The sequence below is a fragment of the Epargyreus clarus genome, unplaced genomic scaffold, assembly GCF_041222505.1.
Source record: "Epargyreus clarus isolate Ecla_fem2 unplaced genomic scaffold, WU_Ecla_fem_2.2 ptg000006l, whole genome shotgun sequence".
Lineage (NCBI taxonomy): Eukaryota > Metazoa > Arthropoda > Insecta > Lepidoptera > Hesperiidae > Epargyreus > Epargyreus clarus.
The window spans coordinates 1390234-1415401 of NW_027332214.1; the positions used below are offsets into that span (position 1 = coordinate 1390234).

The window sequence follows — 25168 nt, forward strand, 5'->3', positions numbered from 1 at the left end:
GCGGCCTGGGGCGCCACGAGCTGGAATGGGCTTCGAGGAATTATGGGTAATTTTTGAGTTGGGTAATCTGTGAATTATCCAAAATCTTTTGGTAATTGGAATGTGTCATATACCAGAATAAGTTAAGGCCTTGAAGGAGTTTTCAAGATTTTGAACTTGGTAAAAAGAGGGCATTATTTTTATTGACATTTTGAAGTGGATACCAAATTGTCCATGGTAGAATGATTGAAAACAATTTTGTAAGTAAAAGTTATTTAGAGCTACGACTAATCTGAGAGAATATATTATCTATATGCAACGTGTATTTTTTTATAATTATTTTTAACAGAATATCGATAATTTTATCAGACGAATACATTTAAAAATCACTACGCCCTAATAAAGTTACACGGTTTTTCTCATACTTAAGCTGCTTTTGAAGTGTGTATTTAAAATACACACACTTCTATAATTATTTAACGAATCTACAACATTATTCCAATTTTAAAATATGTCATTTTTACTACAAAGTCACAAAAACCAATCGAAAAAAAACAAAGGATGCTTGTGACTTCAATACCACCTTAGTGATTTATAACGCAATTTAGACTTTCTTTTTATAAAAACAGAGTTTAAATTAAAATACAACAGAGACAATACAAGTAATGACATACAGGAATCGACAATTATTTTATGAATAGCATAAAGGGCTACAAATTGCCCTAAAGGTGCTTTCAAAGACCTTAAATAGGTCGTCTTGAATAGAATGAACCTTTCCTAAAATTCAAGGAACTCCATTGAACAAGCAATTGTAAGGAATGTATTTCTTTGCGTTTTATGTTGACAGTGTAAGTCGGAAATTACTTTAGTTATGTGGAAAAAATCAATAGTCTATACAAAGTAATAAAATCGAAATGTTTGTATGTGATTATCAAATATTTCTCAATAGCTAAATACATTTTCTTATTAATAATGTGTTTATTAACGTTTCTCTTAATTTAATCTAATGATGTAATTGAAATCCCCTTTTGAAGATATTTTGTTTTTTTTTTAATACACGTAGTGACCAAACTTTCGTCTTAAAGGTCTCCTGCACGATTTTCATTTTTTATTTTGACATATTTTAATGCTCTCCTATAAATTTACATGTTAAATTTCGATCCAGCAACATAATTCATTGACTGATTCGTTGTTATTTAAACTTATTTTAACATCAAGTATAATTATCAGTTACCAATAAAATTTTGTAAGACGTCATTTTTTAACTAAATTTTTCTTTGTTTGTTTCTTTCTTTCTATCAAACTTACGCTCATTTCAAACTTGGAATTGTCAAAAACAAACCATAAATCTAACGAGCGTTTATATATAATTAAGTGGGTGAAGCATGTGGCCCGCAGTGGTTCCACATGGCTTGGGGCAAAAACTGGTGCTGTGGGCCCGGATGTCACTGTTTGAGTTGCTTATCTCACTAACACCGCTATCTATGTGTATAGTAAAATAAAGGTGGTACAGGGTTGTAATTGGGATATATTTGACAATGAACTTAATGATTGGTTGATTAAATTTTATTTGAAAAGAAAAGGGTTAAAAAAATATAATTGTCGCTAAATTAAAGGTATTTTAACGTTATTGACTTGTATAGGAAGAAGTCGATAAAAAAAGAGAAAATACTTAAGTTGTAAAGTAAGGTTTAAAAATTATTTAAGTTTTTAAGAAAATATACAATACTATATCTTGAAGTAAAACTTTTGGCGAAACTTAAGGATAATTTAGATTTTCTTTTGGTAAAAAAAATAATATTCGTATTTAAAGCTATCCTTATTGATGTGTTGTCAATAAAACAAAAAATATAACGGTATTTTTTACTATTAAGTTGTCACTGATAGAAAAATACATGAGGCATAGTCCACTTAAACACGTTTATGACCACGCTAATTTTTTATTCCTAAATCAATAAATATTAGCAATTAGCAACTCAATTTAATTGAATAGCTTAATTAAACTTTCACAGAAGTAAGGTAAGGGCCAATAACGTTAACTTATCTGTTTTTTCATTACTTTATAGTTCCAACATTACATCAATGGTTATCAGCTGTTTATGGCGTCATGGCTCGCTACAACCCTGCTACACCCTTGATTTATGGTGTTGTGTCTTTAACTTTAACTAAGATGTTTTAACGAGTTAAACTTAACCGGAACGTAACTATAACAAGTAATCGTTGTTTTTTTTTAATAGAGTTTTTTAAGCTTTAGCAAATCTATGTTTTTTCGTCATGATAACAAAAACTATGTGAACAATTTGTGGTTCAACTTCGGAAGTACCACGACCATACCTATTTTTGCCTTACAACAGCCGTGTAGCTGTCGTGTTCAAGTTTGAAGGGTGTGGTAATGGAGACATACTTTCACGAGGCGTTCCAGCTTAGTCCTCAGGGATAGCGGCGCATCTTTGGCCGACCTCAGATAGGACTATCTAATCATATCTGGGGAATATCTACTCCTATATTATTCAAAAACTTTGATCCTATTTGGACATTATTGCAGAGCTCCATGTATTCACTGACCACTTATCATCACATAAACCTTGAGCATGATTACTATTTTTAGTTTCCATCAAAAACATAGATAGTAAGAAGTCCAGCAAGTAATAAAATACTTAGTAACCAACAAAAATCAGACAAAAACGTATCAAATTCATTGAAATCGATCAAAAAATCGGTAAAGAAGCGGCAGATAAAACTGATTTACCAAACAGAGGGCCAGCAGTCGCCCGATTCGTAAGGCCTTAGATTTTATTTGTTAAAAATCGGTTAAGTATCCGTGTCGAACCGGGCGGTGGGTGGCCGGACTTTTTGTGGGCCTTTTTGTGACCGCGGGGGACTGTGCCATTCGGTTTATGAGTGACATTATATTCTGGTGCTGTGGTGGTAATATCAAGCTAGAGGACCGCGTTCGAATCCCGGTCACATTGTTCATCGCTTGCTTCAATGGTGATACTTGTGATGACATTATATTCTGGTGCTGTGGTGGTAGTATCAAGCTTGAGGACCGCGTTCGAATCCCGGTCACATTTCATCGCTTGCTTCAACTTGTGAAAATTATATGTCAAAGAATTTAGTTTAATTATAGTATCAATTTAATACTAATTAATTAAGCCCATGAATTTACCAGCTCTTAAGACTAAAGTACGTCTTATATAGGGTAGTCTTAGCTGGAACGCTTTATGTGCATATCCAAAAAATATACTACAACACTATTATAAAGCTCATAGATCCGTGTATGATTTTAGACTAAAATTATCGCGGAATTGAGACATTTTATTATGTTACGGGTACTCACGATATGCGTTTTTATTGCCATTATTTATTTGAATTACACAAACCTCAGGTGTTCTCCAGTGAGCGTCATTACTTTCCTCGTTTCCTCATAGATCCGTGACCTGATCTGAGGACTAATGAACCTCTGATTTTAATATAGTCTAATTTGAACGTCTCGTGGTCATATCCAAAAACACGGCTATTACAAAGCAGTAATAAAAGTGACATGACCACCAGAATCAATCAAAAACCTCAAGTGACAACACTATATCCACTATACCCATGGACATACCACCATTTTCCGAGAATATACCTGTTTCATTTTACTGACTAATCATACCGTAAATTAAGTGATACGTGAACTATAAAACATTATGGTGTATAAACTCGACCGCGACCACCTATTATTTATCAGATAATAAAACTGTACTTACTAATGAGTCGACCTCTGGGTCTGCTATGTAGTAGGGTTTTTCTTGGCGTATCTGTGGACAGAAAACAGATTATTAATAAATATAATCATAAAAGTAAAAAAAATATACGTAGCTAAGTATCGCTATCGTTTTTATGGTAGAGTCGTGAAGAAAAGTACTTTTTAAAAGTTTTAGCGTGCTGAATTAGCCTAAACCCTTCTTAGTCAGGTCCCATACATTTGCCCAACAAGGGAACAAGAATGGTCCAATAATTGTGATGATTCACAATAAATTCTTCAGTGATCCTTATCACACTGATTACGTGTTATTCTTTATTCACCTTTATGATTAATATAAAATCTTAATTTAATAGCATTCCATTCCTATTTATTAATTGTCATTAATGACATTATGAAGGTAATAAAACAAAGAGAGCCTTGAGATCTGTAATACGTGTTGCTTCTTCTGAGAACTAAGCTAGAACGCCTCATGTTTCTACCACTCTCTAAACCAGAACACAGTAGCTTGAGACTAGGGCATAAGGCAGATAGAGATAGGCCATAGACAATACATCTAGTTTTTTTTTTATGCTTTTAGACGACTCTACTATATCGTTACACAGATCGTGTAAAAGGACCCTAAGAATTACCTACATCGATGCATATTGCATATAATATGTAGGTATAAGTATATTGTCACATACATGTACATTGTATGTACGCACATTCTACATACCAAGACAGATCTCTTATAAAGATAAGTTCGCTTTACATTTTAACATATCTCGTTTCTTGCGCACAACAAAGAAACAGAAAATCTTTGGATTCATTCGTAACTAATCGTACAAAAACCGATAGACAAAAACAAATCGGATTATCAATCACACGCAGACGGACAAAAAGGCGAAAGTGTTATATATATTTGCAACCTAATGAGACACCATTTCGCGGTAGATTAATGCGGACGAAGCCGGGTCGTAACGCCTATGCGGCTAATAAAGTTCCCCCCGCTTCGTTGCGCACGCGCACAGATCGCTAAGCGCAGAAGATCTTATCAACGCTAAGTGCCTACGCGCACAAATCGTATCAAAATAGCTCATGTGTCATTTTCGTGGAAGTTACTAATTAATGAACTGTTTTAATGTAGGTCAGCGCGTTTGTCAAACAAAACGAGGTATTTCTGGTAACGCCCAGAAATTTCGTCGAGAAATGTCGAGAGATGTCGAGAAATGCTGTTAATGTCTCGTGTTTACCACTTCAGAAATAATGAAGCGAAATAATGAAGTTAAATATGTGACGTCTAAAGTGTTAGGACGAAATATCACAACAGTTATTAGATATTATGTTGAGGTAGTTATTTCTACGTATTTTCAGGTATTCTACGAAGAGCTAAGTTTCTAATGTTGGCAGGTTATTTCTGAGTAGTCCTTTAAACTTTGCAAGAAACGTCAGATCTAGATTTAAAAACACCTAAGTCATAAAAAATCACAATTAAAAAGTAGTACCTAGGTACTCGTAGACGTTCTATTATAATAAAATTTATAAGGTAGTAGATCCAGTAAAGTTAGATTGGAGAGATACCACCGCCATTTCTATTTCTATCTTGAAATAGTTCTTGTGTTCAGGTGTAGATGTTGGCTGACTTACAAATGACCACCTTAATCTTAAAACCTCTGTCCTATATAGATTTGATTAGACATATCTAAAGGCGGCAGTGACCTCCTACCATCAGGTGGATTGCGTACACCTTTGCTTAAATTAAAAAAAGAGAACCTTTAAACCACATATTCTTTTAAAATGCACACAAAATATCATGCGCGTCTGTGAATACGTTATCTGTGGACTACCTCGAGAACCTTTTTTCCATAAGCTTAGCTGACCGGAAATGCGATACTATCACGCATCTATGCACCGTGCTTGAATTTTATGACTGTCCATGTTTATTTAAGGCAAAAAACTGACACAGTATTCAAGGTAGAAAAAAGTTTATATAGTGGATATACGGCCCGCTTGGTAACCTTTGCTACTAGTATAGAAGAGGAGTATTTTATGTGGAACCTGTAGCCTATATAATACTAGCCCCCGGTAATACAGCCAGGACAGGATAGTAATCTTTCATGGGACTCTACCTAAAAGTATTAAACTTCTGTTAAATTTAAAGCTGAATTTATACGTCTTTCTATCATTTATTTTTATCTAATAATAGTTATTTTATATAGGAAGCCACTGTGTAAAATTATATGTATTATGAGTGGTCGAACGACATTTCCATCCATTTCCATAAAATGCATTACGTACATACAATTTTTGGAGAATGGCAAGTACTTCCATGAATTTTTAATTTTATTCACAAAATAAAATATATTTTTAAGACAATAAAATTGGATCTTTAAAACAAAAGCGACATAGGCCGTATCTACTTCGACTATCGACTATCGTATTCGACTTTGAGAAAGTTCTTCAAAAAGGCTCAGCTGCTCCTAATAGTCCTAATACTAAGCCATACTTACACGATAAACAAAGTATTAGCATTCGATTTTTAATGCTTTTCATTAATAGACAAAGATTAGTACAAACATACCGATGAAGGCCATACATTGAAAGTCATGTACATATTGTATGTTTAAGGCTTTAACGGATTTGACACAACATTCCCCTCTGCTACCTTCGCTTAAAGCCTATTTTCCCATGACCATTAATCGTATAACCACCATTAAAATGTATAGAATCGATTAAGATCGGGCAAACATAAAAGTCGCTTATGAGTTATCGATTCTGTTTTAATTGAAAATTTGTCCGTTTACCTAAACATGATAATCGATTTTATGGTGTACATTATTTGTATTGGTAACAATGCTTTATGAAACGGAAGGTCTAGACTTATAGGGTTTCTAGGTTATGTACTTAGTATAGCGGGTGTCTTAGTGGAATAGGTATCTATATTATTATGTGCTAAGGTTGCAATGATTGGAAGATATGAATTATTAAAATGTAACACTGCTTTGTTCTACTTTGAAGGTTGTAAAGAAATTTACCGACTTCCTTCGACTTAAAGAGGTTTTCTATTCGTCAAGTATTTATTTTAACAAGTAGCATTTACATTACACGTTTCAAGTTAGTGCTCAGGGGTAACTAGGCATCTGTTACCCACTTCGGGTAGAACTCCATTCTTATATGGAGTTTGTTGCATCTGGAATATACCTACCTACTTAACATTAGATGGACTGCAAGCTCATGTCTTCCTTTAATTTCTTATATAATATACTTATATGAGGCATTCCAAATACTAATTTGGAATTACCTCAGACTACCTCAAATCTATCTTTGCCTTTATAACCTACCCTATTTAGATTGTATGACTAAAATACATTACATTATATTTGTTAAATCAATTTTTAGTCGCATTATACAAAATTACCTACATTAGTAGCTAAACCCAAAACATCGAAACCTATTATCTTTCAGACAAAAAACTTAAATACATCTTCGACCAATCTGATCGCATGTACCGCCCATGGGCAAGGAAGTTCCTCATTTTGGGGGGCAGCGACCCATGAAGCCCCCACTTTTGGAATTAAATGCTAATAAGCCAAGATCGACGGATACCATGTCTTCAATGGAAACCATTTTGTGCTAATATACCTTTGGAGGTAAACTCAGCACTTTGTTAATAAAGTTTTTGGGTATTTTAGTTGAAATTCGACTTCTCACGTTAGGGATCTGGGGTTCGATACCCAGGCCTTGAATTTTGAAAATTATGTGCGCATCAGAACTAAGTTATAAATTGTGTTAAAAGTGGAAGAAAATTACTTGAACCTACATGCCTGAAGGTTCTGTAAAATAAGCTCTCAAAATTAAGTGAATTTGGAATTGGACCCAATGGACTAAACTCTTCCCATGAAATTAGACCCGAACCCAGCAATGGGACAATCATTACTTGTAGATAAAGTATATTTTAACAAAATGCTTTTCATAAAAATAAATTAACACACAAATAATTAAGTAAATTTGGAATTTGACCCGAAGGACTAAGCTCTTCCCATGAAATTAGACCCGAGCCCAGCACTGGGACATCATAAGTTGAAGATAAAGTATACTTTAACAAAATGCTTTTTTATAAAAATAAATTAACACACAATGCACCTAATTACAATCACTTAACTATCGAACATTTATATTTTCATCGAAAACTTAAAACGAGAATCGAATGTAAACAACTTTAATTTTCCCGCTAAACATTTTACACGAGAAGTATCTTAAGAATCTTAAGAAGCTACACATACAGTGTTTAATCGAATGTCTAGATCCGATATAAGATACCTAATCGTAAGGTCATCTTGCAGAAGTGTAACTTTTTACAATTGCCTCGTTATTTTTTTACTACAAAGGTAATAATCTTTTATTAACCAGTTACAACGTTGAGTCTATTGAACTAAATTGAATATTTGAACTATTCAAGTTTAGTGTTGTCTTTTATAGAAGAAGCAAAGGAGTATTCCACCTCTTCCAGGAACAGCAAGCGAGGCCTACCAGATACTAAATGAACCCTACCTATGGAAACGTGCAACCGACTCTTTTTATAATTTTTGAAGAACCCTTTGTGGTCCGACTCCGGGGGCACCGCCGCCACACCTATTTCTGCCTTATAACAGCAGTGTTAAGCGCTGCTGTGTTCTGATTTGAAGGGTGTGGTAAGGGAGACATACTTTTCCGAGGCGTTCCAACTTAGTCCTCAGGAGTAGCGGCGCATCTGTGGCCGATCTCAGGTAGGAATATCTAATCCTATCTGGGGTTGATTACAGATGTCCGCGGCAGTAGCCACTTACCATCAGGTGGTCTGCATGCTCGTCAGCTACACTATACTATAAACTAATCTATATTGTAAAAAAAGCAAGATTCTACCACGTATAAAACTTTCTTCAGGACTAGTTAGAAATACGAGCTCGTTACGCACTGATTGTCTATTAGGTCCTAGTTCAGATAAATCAGTATGTCCTTACAATAAATTAGGTTGCATTAAAATTGATTCATCAATATGAAGAGTAAGAGTTACTGTTACTTTGTTGCAGATGAATAAAGTCGTAAGTACCATTCAATTTTAGCTGAAGAAAGTTAAACGTGTTCTATTGATACAAATATTATGAGCATAGTTTTGTTGGGAGCCAAATCAGATTATAGCCTACGATATTTTGATGGTAAGTGACCACAGTACAGGAGTCATAATAGATCACAGGTATGTAGTCATTAGGAAGTTGGAACACCTCTATTAATATAAAAGCTACTTGATAAGCCCTAGGGCTTAATATTTTAATAATATTTAGTTGGATTTTATTGCATTATTTTATTTTTCTTTTATTTCCGACGTAGAAGAACTAGCTTCCCATAAACGACAGACTAAACTAGACAATATACGAAAGCCCAAAATATTTTAAAAAATGCCTCATCAACCACTAGTAACTTTTGACTCCAGAAACTTTCGAGCGTTATTTCTCTATTCATAGCATCTACCTGAGTATCCTTTGTGCATTTTCAGGCGAAATACTGCATTGTTTGTTTAATTGAATAAGTGCCTTGTGATCCCTTTGTGCCCTTAAGGGTAAGGGATGTGACTTAACGATTCATAAGCTTTATTGTCGTTTATTTCCTTTCATGAATATTTCTGTTAATTTTGGAGTAACCTAGTCTAGTGGTGTGAATTTGATTTATTACTGAGGGACAGCGACTCGATTCCCAGGGTAATTTTTGATGTCCTGTGCATATTACTAATTACTTAATGACAGGGACAAAAACATAAGGAGATATACTTGAGAATTTCACTAGAATTCACGAAAATTAAGTTTACCAATTCTCACTTTGTCTATGAGATGGTTTATGGTTTAAGCCTTATTCTGAGTGGAAACCCATGTTCAGTGGGACAGTGAAATGAAATTGAGGATGTGTCTGCGAATAGGCTAACCATTCCCAAACAGCTTGTAAGTTGTGACCCGAATGCCAGCTACCTGACCGCTGTAAAAAACCACGGAACCCATTATTAAATTCATAAGGCCCGGACCGGTGATCCAGCTACAAATGAGGACTCAAATTAAACTCTATTTAACGCGTATCAAAGTGCATAATGAAGGAACCGTTTAAGTGGCACTTGGGGCCGTAAGCAGCGCGCAAGCCTCGGCATCAAAATCGCTACCAAACGTGGTACCCTGTAATTTGTAATAAAAAATCTATTTATAAGATAAAATAAAGCACCGAGACGCTACCTAAGGTGCCCGTCGATCGATCTCGTCAGACTTTTAATAAATCAATCCGTGCGAGCCATTTTGACGCTTGTCATACCAATATATGATTTAGATTCGCACGCACGTGGTGGTCGCGCCCAAATTATTCCGTAATGCGTAAAGGTCGGATTTTGTAATTTAGTTAAGTCGCCTCCTATTTAATAACTTTTTATACGATCGACGGCGAGCAGGTGATTTGGTTTTTTATTAATTTTTCGAACTAAAAACCGATCGCCGCTACTGAAGTAGTTCGTACTCAAAATTATAGTGTATTAATATTGTTACAAATTATTATTTATAGCGTGCGCGTGCGACGCGACCGCGGCCGACACGACACGATTGACGCCGTTTACCGCTTCCGACCAACGACGTGCGAATATATTTATTTCGCTTTACTACCACCCATAAAGGGACGTAATGAACAAACGTCTTTATGGTACACTTGTAAACGTCAGATATCAGTCATTTCAGTGCGCCGCACAAAAAATGCCATAAATATTTCTTAACAAAACGGCTCCTACTGAATATTGTAGCCATAAACTCGGCTCTATAAAATGAGGTTTAGTTGTTTAACTTTTGTTGCGCTCTACAGTGGAATTAAAAGAACTTAGACGACTACGGAACGGGATCTTTTGTTTGCTCAGCGTTCCCGCCATAAATATGTAAATGATAACTATTCATAACAGAGGGAATACATAAATATTTTACTGCCGGTTTTATTCTAAGTTGTCAAAAATGCAACGGTGTCGCCCGAAAATCCGGTCTTGGTTAATCCGGGACGTGGTGCATTCCGTTTCGAGTCTAGTTTAGGCAAAAAGTGACCCGTAACAGTATCCCACAGATAGCATGTGTTCGTTTTTAGTTTTAATTCGCTAGTTCAACCACATGGCGCGAGACGCGGCTAGAGATGCGACGATATCGATATTATCGAACCCAAAATATTGATATAGAAACTATTGGTGATACGATATTATCATATTGAAGACAAGGAAAAATCAATATATATTTTATTTAACAATTGTTAAAAAAAAGGTCGTCAATTTTAATAATCTTTAAAATTTGTCGGCGAAAAAAGTCCCTCTGGCTATATTTTGAATTATGGATATATCATTATCGCGTTGAAATCTTTAATATTATCGGCATATCGATATTTTACATCACAAACTAGCATCCCTACCAACCAACTCCAGCTTTGTGGTCCGTCATCCCCGTTAGACAGCTCCGAAACGAGAGGGATGGGGCATAAAGGAGTTTTTCTTGCGTTTTTTGCCCCGAAATCCGTTTCGAATTTTATTTTTAATACAAGAAAAGTATTCAAAGATACGAGGGCAGGTAGACGGGGTGTTTGCTTAGTTTTTTCGAGAATTCCTCTTGATTTACGATCGCTCTCTGTGACGATTTGTGAGCTGTAATTTCTGAGTTTGTCACTAGTTTGTGATGGTTGATTTATTAATTTATAAGTCGAGAGGCGTGATCCGGTTTTGACAGTTGATGGTAACATGTAATTTTTGGACAACCTGTTATTTGGTGGAACGATGTGTCAGATTTTGAATAGTTTTTGTGCCGAGTAGGTAATAAGTAGTGTTGCTTTATGTCGCATTTTGTGCTAATCTCTGTTTAGATGTTATTAATATCTAATCCGAACAAGAACAATCGGAGACATATGCTTTTACTTTTTGACTGCAGTATTAACTTCAAGAGCAAGAGCGTAATAGTTATTTCTGTCTAAGTCTAGATATATACATCTATGTACCTATATAGGCATAGGTAGGTGTAGAACTCTATGTTCGACTACCTTTTAGTAACCATGAAAGTGCTCTGATTTGAAAGGTTTGGTTAGACAGAGATAGGTACGTTACGTATGAAACCTTTTAACTTCTAACGAGCACATCTTTGTACGACCTCAAATTCTGTCCTATTTGGATAAGTCTCTAATCAGACGCTCATTTACACATGCCTGTTATCAATATTAAATCTATCCAATTACCTACCAAGGATCGGAATGGGATTTTTCTAGTAGGCATTCTCAAAGGCTATTTTTAGTAGGGAAAACATTAGATTAAGACATTGACTAAAATCGACCTATGATAGGTAAAACATTAGATTGATTATAAATAACGCTTAACTCAACTTCTTAAACTATCCAGCTATCAGTAAACAAAACAAATCACGTTCTCATAAAGCGCATAGGTGTCCGCCATTACCCGGTCCCGCGGGGGTCATTTCGACCCGGAAGGTCAGTTTTTCGGCCATTAACGCGATCAGAGGGTTGTGCACGATTAACCGGGTATAAAGGTGTGGGTAATGACTCACTCAGGGGCAGTCGGCTAGAATAGTCCCGTTTTCCACTATTGCCTACCCTACCCCTTAAACGTGATGTTCTAATTGGTGTTATCTTTATTTTATGATATCCTGGTGTATTGTGAAGTAATCTTTATAAGTGCACTTTACAAGTGGCGCCTAAACTGCAATTACTGTAATGTTATAGGTAACTTTATGTTTGTATACTTTGTCTATTATGAAGTGACATTTTCTTGCAAAGACATTTTACTTATTATTTATGTGATTCAAGTGTGTTTCTATTTTTTAACTATATAAGGCAGACGGGCTACATGGTGGAAAAAAGTCGCACTGGACATTAGAGGACATTAGACAATATCAGAGGTGTCCTCAATGCATCGCCAGCTTACAGGAGAGCTCTTTTTACTCTGAAGAGCCCCATGTCATAGCGCTCCGGGAACACCTCAGGAGGAAGTTCATTTGTTTTTTGAGTAAGGATCCTTTCATACAGGAATATTAATTAAGAATTTAAAGTGATTTATACCAAGTTTAACTAAACATACATATAAATTATAACCCAACAGCATCACAGAACTACAAACACTTTAATCCCCACACAGAAGATACATCAAAACACAAAATTTCGAAAAAAAAACACCATTTTGTACATCATCGCAAAATGGTCTTTTCAAAAAATTCAAAAAGCAGCATCTATGAATCCAAATGATGGATTTAAGAAAAAAATGGTGATCCGTTTTAAGATGGCGTTGGATTATTATTTATGAGACAGATGTTTACTTTTTTTAATTTTTAATCTTCTTTGCAACAGATTCATAATTTTTTATAAGTTTCCATTTCTAAAGGAATACATTTGAATAGAGACTGTTAATATGAGATCTCTGTAACGTTTTAACTGTAGTTTATAATAGCAAATTAGCTTTACAAATTTATCAAAGGAAGTAAAGGACAAAAAACACTGATGTTTTATTATTAATAGATATTACGAGGGACTGTAGTATGTCAAGTAACATAACTAGCACAATATAAGGTGGTGGTAGATCTCTCTGTTTTGACTGCATAGGCACCAATGTCACACCTATTTCCGGCTAATAACAGCAGGATCAAGCGCTGACGCGTTCTGGTTTGAAGGTTGTAAGGATCAAACATTGCTATGTTCTGGCCTGGTCCTTCCAACTCTCAGGAGCCGTCAAACCAATGTTAGTTAGAACTCCACAGGAGTAACGAGGTCTATGACTAACATTAGTTAGATCTCTTATCCTATTAGGCTTAATTACAAATAACAATGAGCTGAGTGACTTAGACTGCATGCTCGTCTGCTACTTCGACTTCAAATAAAAACAGTAAATTGTTTGCAAGCGTATGCAAATGCTACAATTTACATGTTTTCTTTTAACCGCTCCACATTAAGACACAATGGCCGCTATCTCCGATCAGTGTATTAACCCTTGACGTTCTCAGCACCGACACGCCAACAAACACACAAACACACAAACAAACAATGAGTTCACAGCCGACCGTGTTTACAGTACTGAAGAGCACTCGCGCACGCTCGATTTGAAAATAAACAAGTCAAAAAGTGTTTTTGGACGGGAAAAAAACAATTTTAAACAGCAAAAGTTCAACTAAATAAACACGGGGCCGAAGGAGCCCCGCATAATGGAATAATAGTTCGAGACCCAACCCTGCGATCGCTTGCGTTTATTTAAACAAAAATAAACGCGGCCAAAGTACTGCATTATGAATAAGTAAGCATATTCGCCGCCCTATTCGGTGCCTTTTTTTAATTTCCACACGCCACCCCTCTAAATCCCGCCGGGCCAGAAATTAAAGTGTAATGGTCCAATGTTTAATAACTTATCTGCGGGTAGCGATGTGTTTGGGCTTTTGTTAATACAATTTTTAAAGTTAATTCCTTGAAAGGGTTCGGAAAATCGATAGGGAATTTGCATGGAGTTGTGGCTTAGCGTACCCCGCCGCATTTTAGTGTTACGTACTTAATTCTGATGCGTGGCTGTTAAGTTTATAATGTCAGTGCTAGAAAAGTGTTTATAGCCACGCTAATTGGATAGTGAAAAGTCGTAAATTTTTTACGCGTTCATTTAATAATATATTCGCACGGTAGTATTTCGTTTAATTTTATTTCTGTAACTTAAAGTTTAAAGCAATTTATGCTATAAACTTGAAATATGTTTAAAAAAAGTCACAAAATGCAATAACTAATTTTAGTAGTCATTCAATTGTATATAATTAGAGAAAAGTAGAAAGCAGAGAAAATTACAAGGGGCATGTAGACCCCGATGCGTTTTCGCGTTAACCCCCAATCATTGACACATTGATGAAACAATCACAGGACGGGAGAGGGTTAGGCGCATTACCGGACATAATCTTGATTGATCTGCTACAAATAACGTTGGTTTTGCTCAGCGTGACCAATCGGTCCCGGCGACCCCGCGCAGTTGAGGGTTGATTGCACTTTTCGCACTACGACGCGCGAAATTATTGTACTCATGAATATTACATTATTTTGCGTTTTTATACATCTTTTTTTCTTTGAGAATGTTGGTTGCAAATTACGTCGAGTTTACGACACTCGCTATATAAAATACAATGTAATGTTAGGTGTGTTTGTAAAGTATCAGAAAGCAATAATACCTACATAAACCTATTGAATACCTCTCTCATTATATTTTTACAGTCTTATATTATTAAATGTCTAATCATTGATCAATATAAGGTAGTAATTTGAAATAATTAGTGCATTTATAGTACGGTACCATAATTATGCTATTTCTTAATAAACCGGGGCGTATGACTGTCAGTCTAGACCTAGGGCTGAAGCAATTACCTGGGTCTAGATTACAGGGGAGGCATGATCGGGGTGAATAATGCACGGTGGCGAAGTATTCAGGGGTTGATAATACGTGGTTACTGGTCTTTGATTATATGATACCTTCTTTTTAGAACTTGCATTGAATTTAATATCAATTGTGAGTAAAATTGTGTATTTAAATTAAATGTTAGGTATAGTCCGCGTATAAATGCTAGTCCGCTCTGAATATAGAAATGAATCGCGTCGCCATAGCAAATAGTATAGTCATACTCATAGTATAGTTGTTGCGAGCAAGTGTAGTCACACTTGCTCGCAACAACTTCAGAGCGGACTAGCAGTTTGACGCGGACTATACCTACTTGTAGAACATATAACACAGTAAATAATGCAGTCCATCTGGTAGTAAGGTGACTACAGGGTGGTCATTACAGGGTTTTTTAACAACCCCAAATAGAATGAGAGACCTAACTGAAGGCGGCCACAAAGGCATTGAAATGAAATATATTTATTATGAATAGGCCAACGGCGGCACTTACAAATTGTCAGTTACAATATTTTTCTTAAATTTCTATTTTCTTAAATTTTTCGATGACATTGCTAACCCTGGGGACTATTTTACCCTACAATATACCCTTCAGACCAAAAATAAATGCTGATGCGAAAAAATAGGTTTAAACCAAAGATACAGTAGGTGTGGCCAACCAGTACATTACAATTCTATAAATACATAACCAGTATATAGAATTACAATTATCCTGCCACAGATAATATCTTTACCATCAATACTATTTACTTCGTATGTAAATACCATGCAATAATTATGCATTTACCTAATTATATTCTTATATATGACATCTTAACTACCTACATAAGATACATACAGATTTGAATGTACCAACCAATAACACCATAACCCAAGCATTATATTGTCAAGAAATAAAACATAAGTTTACAAAAGTTTGAAGGCGTGTCATAATACAAATTGTGGATCCATAGACTAGAGTATGTTATTTAATCCATAAACAATAATTATTGCTCATTTATGGCTCAACGGCCATCTTTGAATCAATCTGTCATAACGCCGATTATATTCTTTTGGTTTTGTAAATACCGGCACCTGATAATTTGGAAATCTTATATGTAAAGGGAGTGCCAACTATATAAAGTGAGTAAACACTAGCTTAAGGGCACAGGACTGATCTGAGCGTGAACTAAGGGAGTCCTATGTCCAGCAATGGACTTTCGAAGCCTGGTAGCTAGATGAAAATAAAATATGTTTATTAAATTTGTAGCTGGCTCAAAATCCAAAAATACTTTATTGTTTCGTCTACAAAATGACATTATATAATAGCGAGAATTGAACAGGACGTTAACAATATGACCATCACGGGATTAGTCAAATAAGCAAAATTAACAAATCCATTTCCCATACGCTAAACCCCATAAAATACCTATAATAGAACGACAAACATAAGCCACCATACACACTGCCTACATAGCATCCTACCCTACATTTGTAGGTAAAAACACCCTCTAATCCACGTCAGCTGCTTCTGACTGGTCGCCCCGTCCCCCTTGCCACGAACTCACCCTTATTTACCCTTAAAAGCCCTTAGACCCCCCATTACTCACTGTTTCTACTACCCCGAGTGCCAAGTTACGCTGGTCATTCATTTATGAACCAGAATTTCTTGAGCCCCCGAATTGTTCCGTTACCTCAAAATGGCGAACAAATTTGAAGATAGAAGGCGCGGTGATGGATCTAGCTGTCATGGTCGTTTGTATGGAACTTGCCCTCCTGTCAAATACATAATAAGTGTTTTTTTTTATTATTTTTGGACTACGTGCAGGTTAGCGATGGATGCGCCCGCTTTAATCGTTCTGGAATTTCTGAGCGACAGATTAAAAAGAAAATTGTTATCGATAACCTTGTCTGGACGTCCTGATTGAAATTTATACTGATTGATTTTTAAAGAAGAAAATATAAGAAATTTTTTTCGTAAATTTTTTAATAAAAGATGTACCTAAAATTTTTTTGAAGTGTTTTGTGACTGAAATCATAAATATTAAGAACTCCATACAATGCTAAATGGTCAGTGCCATAGGTACATTTAAATTTACAGACATTGGAAAAATAAAATGTTTTTTTTATTTTCTTGAAGGCAACACTAGTGTCTAAGGTAAAGTACATCTTTTGTTTAGAAGCCTTACTTTAACATACTCGTATCTTTCACGCCAGAACACATCAGATTTTACTATAGAAAACCACCAATGCGACCTCTACCATCTTCAAATGACATAGTTACTGTAACTTTCCTAAAAATCGCGAAACAAACTAAGAATTTAAGAAATCGTATCTTCAAGCAATTGTTCACAGCGGCATAGAAAGAGTAATGGATGGTCGGCTTTTTAAACGCATGCCCATTTCTGCTGAGAAATCGGGAGCTCGGCGAGCTGTCGCGTGGAATGCCCGCGACCCTTGTAATTACCGCTATACAGGGAGATCCAGCTTCCAACTTTATTTTTAATTTATCAACCGCCTGTAGCTACCTAAGAAGTATCAGAAAGCTGGTAAAATTTAATGCATTTGTTTGGCTACTGTTTAGAGTATTGAGAGATTCCTCTTCATTGAGTATTAGTTATTTGAAATCTGTTGAAGATTCTTCTCGATTCTAACTGTATCGAAACTTGCATTTTTTTCTTGACTGTCTTACTATTTAGAATTCTTTATCACTAGTTTTTACTGATTTTTATTGAGAAACTTTTCATGAGCTATGGTACCTTTTAATTAGGTATTATTTGCAACTCGATAATTCCTCATTAATGCGTACATCTACAATTTAGAAACTACCAAAGTCGTAACTTAACTTTCCTTTGTCATTATTTTTACTAAAATAACATTAAAAAAGTAAAAAGCCGTGTGAAAAACCGTAGATTTGTCGAGGATAATAAACTTAGTTAATTGCAGCCAATTTATTATTCCTGCAACTCTACATTAAGAATCGAGCAATTTCCGTCGTTATCTTGTTAAATTTGCACGCGGATTTTGTCTATGAATATAAAACGCTAAGAAAAACTTCTTTTCACCATTAAAACCAAACGGTATTTGATTTTTAACAAAAAACTGCCCATTAAATGCTCAATTTAGACGAAATCTAATTTAGCGTGTGATAACAGTTTAATGTTTTAATTTCGAGATAATGAAAATAATGACGCAATAAATAACGAAACGCTAACAATACGAGTTACTAAAAATTATATAGAAAACTAACAAAAAATAACTAGCACGTTTATTTATTTATTGCAAAGTAGATTAACAGATCTATAAATCGCGACGAATGCGCAGTTCCCGCCGAATTGGCAGGCCGGAGTGGGCCGCGTTACTTATGTACGATATATTTCCCGCGGTCGCGACGAACGAGAAAAAAGACGAAATTTAATTGACGTTAATGATGCCAATCACAATCGGCCTGTATGTCTGTGGCGCGCACCTAGTGTATTTATGTCATTATTAACCGGTGCGAATTAATACTCATTTGGCGTCCATTTTTATCGCGAGGTTCTGACGTCTGGGCAAAAAAACCGCCATACCACTGGCGGGCGGCTTCGCCCTCCGCTTTTTGCGCGCCAGTCTGGACCGCAGCGCGCGCGTTCTGCCAAAAACGGACTGTTAATCGCTCTCGTATGACACTTTGTAAAATAAAAATATATTAATTAAACGAACCGACGCAAGCGAGTGCCATTTTATGCAACGCCGACGCGTTCGACTTGTGTGCATATCTTTAACCAAATATCTCTATACCGCTGCGTATTTATTGTCGTTTAATTGCACTAATTATGCGAACCTAATTTCGATTCGTTTAAATTCTATCTCCCGATTCGGATTGACCGTTCGCATTTCAAATTCAAGTTCTATAACTCGAACTGGCAACGTCACGTTCGATTTTCAAAAACTGACGTCTCAATCGGCTGTGACCTTGCGCGGGCGTCTTAGATTACATTCATTATTTATCGGAATGCGAGTTGAACCATCGCAAGTGTAGTGTCGTGGTGGTGATGAAAGAGCGTAATGTTTAGTCCATCGGCATATTAATGCCGTTTTAAGCGGACAAAAACGCGATGCGAGCCGGCCGGCGCGGCGTGTCAGCCACTAATTGAGCGACGCACGCTATCGCGGCCGGGCCTCAATCACTACACTAAGTTTATAAGCGAATTCCCTTAATAACCTGTATTTATTTTTTAAGTCGTTGACCCCGAAGTTTAGCGCACAATTTATCGACATGCCTGTGATAACACTCGCTTGTTTGGAATAAAAAAATATTTCAGACCACCAAAGATGTACTCGCATTGAATTTATTTGCTGAACAAGGTCTCACATGCTAAGGCATTGACTCTTAATAAATGTAGCTTTGTTATATGCTCGTGTAATAACTACATGTTCACCAACGGTATTGAAAGCCGGTAGAGGTCTACCGGCTAATAAAATCAATCAACGATTTCTGGACTATAACTTCCCTTTCCACATGACTAGATGCCATATTATTATGAAATTGAGTTCTTTTTGCAATCCTCAAGAAAAATGATACCTCAATCAATTTCTTTATTACTATCATCACGCGACGGCTAATTGAAATTAAGAATAATAGAATTACTTTAATTATAATTTGGATCGTCACGACCTTGCAATAGCGTGACGCTGGTTCTATTGTTGACGATTTAAATTTAGAACACTTGCACCTATTTCTACGCTGCATCATTGATCATAGAGCCAAATGACGTCATTCCTACTCCTTCAGTCTATGTATAGTTTCTTTTTTTTAATTCAACCACGTATTGGGTCGATAGTGTAAACATCCTTCTTGAAGATGTCTGGAAAGGAAAAAGTTTAATGACTAACTAATTGCCGGTAATTGATGGAGATTGCTTTCAAGCCTGCTGCTAGCTTAAATACATGTCATAAATACCCTGTTTACTTCAAGGAGTACGTTTAATTCAGTACTAGTATTTAAAACTTACTCACTACTATAAACAGATAAGTATTCATCGTTGCAAGCTGAGACAGGCATTATTAGTTCGATTAAATCTTTTCGATCCCTTTTATAAAGCCATAAATTTCGCCGCTATTGTAACAATTTTCGGAGGCTTTAACTTAGAAATGTGGACAAAAAACCGTCGGAACCTCTCGATGTTGAAGGGCTGAGGGCTGTTTCAGTAACCTGAATTTCGGCCGCAAGCCCGACATGTCGCGTAAGGAATTTCGAGTAGCAAAAACCACTCGATGGGGACGATAAAACGAAATCGCCGATGCGTTTAAAAAAAGCGCAAATGCTACGTGCGAGCGAGAGACAAAAAACGTATCGTATCGCGGTTCCACTCTGGCGCGCTCGGCTAATGAATATTGTGCGGTGCGCGGGCGCAGCTGCATCGATCCGCCATTATTTATTTTATTTCCGCGCCAAACTCCGAATTGGATCATGGCGACACAGCTTCAATTGCGCGTCCAAATCCCCTCAGCCGACAATCGCAGCTAAACGGACGGCGACAGATGTAAACAAACAGACAAACGACAATAACGGCATGAAAGATACAACTTCTCTTGTGATCTTTTATTCGAATTTCAAAAGAACATCTATGGCTGGTTGATCTTTCTTTGTGATGCGAATGAAAAGCAGTCATGTTTTTGATATCACTCGGCGTTTTTGTTGCAAGTTCGAAAATAAAATTGTGAACATATTAAATGAACAAAGGAAGCGAAATAAAATTATGGCGTGTTGGTTATACTGTTAAATTGAACCGAGATAACAGTATATCTCGTTTTGGCCAACAGCATTGTGCATCCAGCAGGTTTCTAAATCAAGATATCTACAAATAGATCATCTTCAAGTGGGCGACGCGCCCGACCGTTACTAACTTTTTCACTCGACGCTACATGCAATAAAATAAATATTTTATACCAACATTTTCCACGTACTAGCACATAAAACATAAATTTATATGAGGCGACAAGTAATAAAATAATTTGTTTAAAAGGACTTATTATGACAGGTAAAGAAAACCGATCGCTGGATGGCGGCAAAAACGCGAAAACAATTATATTTGTAGGTATTTCTGAGCATTTCTTTATTTTAACGTACCTTTTAAGGAAGATAGTTGTTGTAATTATTATGATTATTCACAATAAGTGTATAAAGATAATTGTTTTCAATAGCCGTAATTAGAATACGCATTAATTCAATGACGGCTAGGCAATTTATAGAAAAGTTTATTGCGGGAGTTGTTAGTTAGCGTGTACATGACAAATATTGACGGTGAGTTGTTAATTATAATATTAGAATTCATTTATTCCAGCTATTAAACGACGGTTGCATATATTTACACCTAGCTGAGCTGCTTAACATATTGAGATATATATCGTACTGCATACCAAAGTCACTGCGCACGCACTGTAACCCGACGCCGTTCTAACGCATCTGTTTTTTTTTTGTATTTTTTTAGAATAGGTAGACTACAAAGTGGCCGGGATTAATATGACATCCAGGATTTTACTTTTACGCTCCTATAATCCCAAAACTAGTTAGAGCAATGACTCATATGCATTTTGGTTCAAAGGTTCCTTATTAGGGTTCCGTAACCAAAGGGTAAAAACGGGACCTTATTACTAAGCCACCACTGTGTGTATGTGCTCTATCTCTTGAGCCATAATAGACGTACGGAATCCCGTGAGTACGACGCATACATAACCAATTCCATTTCTTCGTTACTTTCGATCAATCAGCATGCAAATCAGCTTTAATGAAGCTATCTGCGATAATGTTTTTGTTTTGAATGCCTCACCAATACCAGTAACTGTGAAACCAGTGGTCTGGATGACCACGGTGCGTGTACTAATTCCCCCCTTGAACGCACCGTGACGATAACACTGTTGCTTAACTGTACTTTTTGCGAATTGAAAAACACTCATACAGTAACATTTTGCTATACTTTTACTTTGTACTTTATTGGTCTTTATTGGTCTTTTTGTACATTGAAATAGCAAAGAAGCATGAAGTCCTGATGATTGCTGCCAGTATGGACATGGACATCTATAACGAATTCTAGAATTTCAATCCTTAGTATGTAAAAATTTAATACATTCAATATTATTACTATTCGACTTTAGCTGTACCCATGTACTCGCAAATAAGAGATCATTAGGTATATTTTTACTCTTTATTGTCTTACAAAATTCGTCTCACTTACTACATAATTTTACATAAAAGAAACGTAATAATTATTTATGGTATTGAATCTAAAGAATCTGCACTTATGAGTATAATTTCACAGTATTTCTCACAACTGTTCATTACTTTGTTACTGCTAAGTACGCGAGTATCATCCGTTGAGCGATCGACAATTAAAATTCCCGCAATTATTTCCATTATTCACTCCGTTCCATTAAATATCACACACTTCAGACCAATTATTTATGTTACTTGCTGCTCTTTTTCTGTTAACAACAATTAACTGTATCTTTTAATGTGATAGATCGTTGTTATTATATTCTAGAATCTAGAATCAAAATTTTATAATGAGGTGTTTTTTATTTTTATGTCCGAGGCGTGCAAGCTGATATCTTCAAGATAAAGAAGAAAGACGCCGCCTTCCTCTCGCAACTCATTAATGATAATAAAATGTAAGGACATTGATTCGTGACTAACGTATCTCATTAATTTAAATTGTTAAGGCAAACGAGTACAAATAGTGCGATCGGCCCTACCTGCGATACTTTAGATCGGCCGGTCGATAGGCCAATAAATACCGTTAAGCCCGCTCGACGACGCATACGCACATGTATTTATTTTGATAATAAACTAGCGCTAGGAACGGCAATAAAAAGATCGCGCAGTCATCGACTGACAACGTACGCACTCGACTCGGCAAGCGGTCACTCGATCGCATCACTACCGTGCACTACACTAGTGATGCGCCTATTCAGCGCCGATGACGGCGCGGATGACAGTATCACAACTAAACCGATCGCTCGCCGGAGAGCACTATATCAATCATTCCACAATCGTACCGCATGCCACTTAAATAAATTTATAACATATTAAGTACGTTGAAAATAAACACTTTACCGTTTATGATTTATTCGGTGCGCCGATGAATTATGGACGTTGCTTATTAAAGTGTTCTAGAGCGGGAGGTCCGAATTTTTATCTCTTTTTGTGGCAATTTCACGTGCCACCGCCACCGATAAACGTTTTATTGGAGTAATTAAAACCGGCGATTAGCGTTTGTAAATGTTACATGTGCGAACGCATGATAAATGTGACATTTTACAACGTAATCGGTAAGCGATATTTTTTATTGCACTATCACTACCTGTCACCCGATACAGATTTTATTATTTATGTAATAAAAATTATTCTACTTCCATATTCGCACGCAGATATCATCGAACCCCGGTCGGTGTTTATGTAAATAAATAATTAATAGTAAACGGTCAGTTCCATGACACTGTCGTCTTATCGACGTCAGTTATCTCCGGCGGGCCCCAAAGGTCGCAGCCGCTTGCAATATTACAGCTATAAATACAATTTAATTTCAATAATTAGTGTACAGCGAAGTCTTTGACTGATAACGATTAATAAATATTGTTGTGCTATTAAAAAGTGAAACTTATACCCATCGTGGCACGCCAGTGCAAAGTCACTTCCGCCTACGGAAACGATGTTTGACGTTTAAATGTCAGGCGAAGACGTCGGGTATTTTTTAAATTGCATCCCACCGCAACGTGTCAACGCCTATTCAGCCTATTGTGCCAGAAAAAAGAAAAACCCACAAAGATTTTGCGGTATAATAAATTTATGAGAAAATTACCCAGCCGTTGATTGTCGGTTTGTATCCAGATTACCTGTTTTGCAAAGCCGAATTGATACAAAATGACTCAATTTATGGGGTCTTTTTTGTTGTCAAAATAATAGGTGTTACCTCGGCAATGTTGATTTGTATTATGTTATTATCGGAAGGATAATGAAATATTGGATAAACGTGGGACCACTTTCTGCATAATGCATGTTTATTAAATTTAAAAAGCTCCACAGGAAATTTGGTATTGAAAATGATAGCATTTTGAACTTTATAGGCGATGTTATGAGTATACACACTTTATGTTACTCTGTTATTATACTTTAAAGGTACTTTCACCAAAGCACAGAGTATAAATAGAGCTGTTAAAAGCGTTTTAATCTGTACTAATTTGTTTATGCTTCCAACATTTAAAAATGGAAGTCGCTTAGCTAGCAAGGAACGGGCGCTATTTTTAATCTTCAATATGGTAAGGCAAGCCATGCATTATGGAAATTAATATAAAAACGTAACAAATCGATTGTGGTTCGCCGATACGAGAGCTAATTTGCTCGGCGATCGAATTCGCATACAAACAGCTAACAAGCATCGAAGTTGGGAACGAAACGGTAATGCCGAGGCGAATGGCGCGTAAACAATCAATATGGCGACGCCTACACAATCCAATCATTGATTTACCGTTGCTAATTACGCTTTATAGTTATTAAATCATTATTCCGAAGAAATTGCCTACTGATTTACGGGACGCCATTTTGCGCGACATTTTAATATCCGAATGCGTTCGCGCGCTTTTTTACTTTTTTAATTCTGATGGGTAATGGAGGCAGGTGCGTCGGCACAAATATTCGGCCGAGCATTCTCTTTCGTAATTTTCGTATGGTGCCACTAAATGGGTTTTGTGTATGGAATCCGATTGGGAGTCGTGGATTTTTATGAGTTTCGATTCTAGGGATGTTTGCGTGGATATGAAACGGAATCCGGCCATGGGAAAACCGCATACTGAGTTCAACTTTTTACGGACGCTTTGTTGTCGACATAAAAACGTTCCACGGCTTTACATTGTTGAAAGCGATTGTTTTCGGATAATAACAACTTAATAATAGTTATTAAGAGTTTAAAGAACCTCAATGTGTTCGTACCATCTTTGTCTAGATTACTTTCTTTTTATCACACCGTACATTCCAATATTAGATTATATTTTTTGTT

The 25168-nt window shown here is 36.2% G+C and overlaps 2 protein-coding genes across 6 annotated transcripts in view; both read right to left on the minus strand.

Moving 5' to 3' along the window:
- Nucleotides 1-25168, minus strand: part of hth (Meis homeobox homothorax) — a 349085-nt gene that overhangs the window by 292458 nt on the left and 31459 nt on the right. For all 5 annotated transcript variants that reach the window (XM_073073576.1, XM_073073577.1, XM_073073574.1 and 2 more), the window contains exon 4: nt 3732-3782. In XM_073073576.1, coding sequence (XP_072929677.1) covers nt 3732-3782 — 51 coding nt within the window. The remainder of the gene's footprint in view (nt 1-3731; nt 3783-25168) is intronic.
- Bmp-2 (bmp-2 protein) overlaps nt 1-25168 on the minus strand; it is a 312520-nt gene that overhangs the window by 89013 nt on the left and 198339 nt on the right. The gene's annotated exons all lie outside the window — the stretch shown is intronic.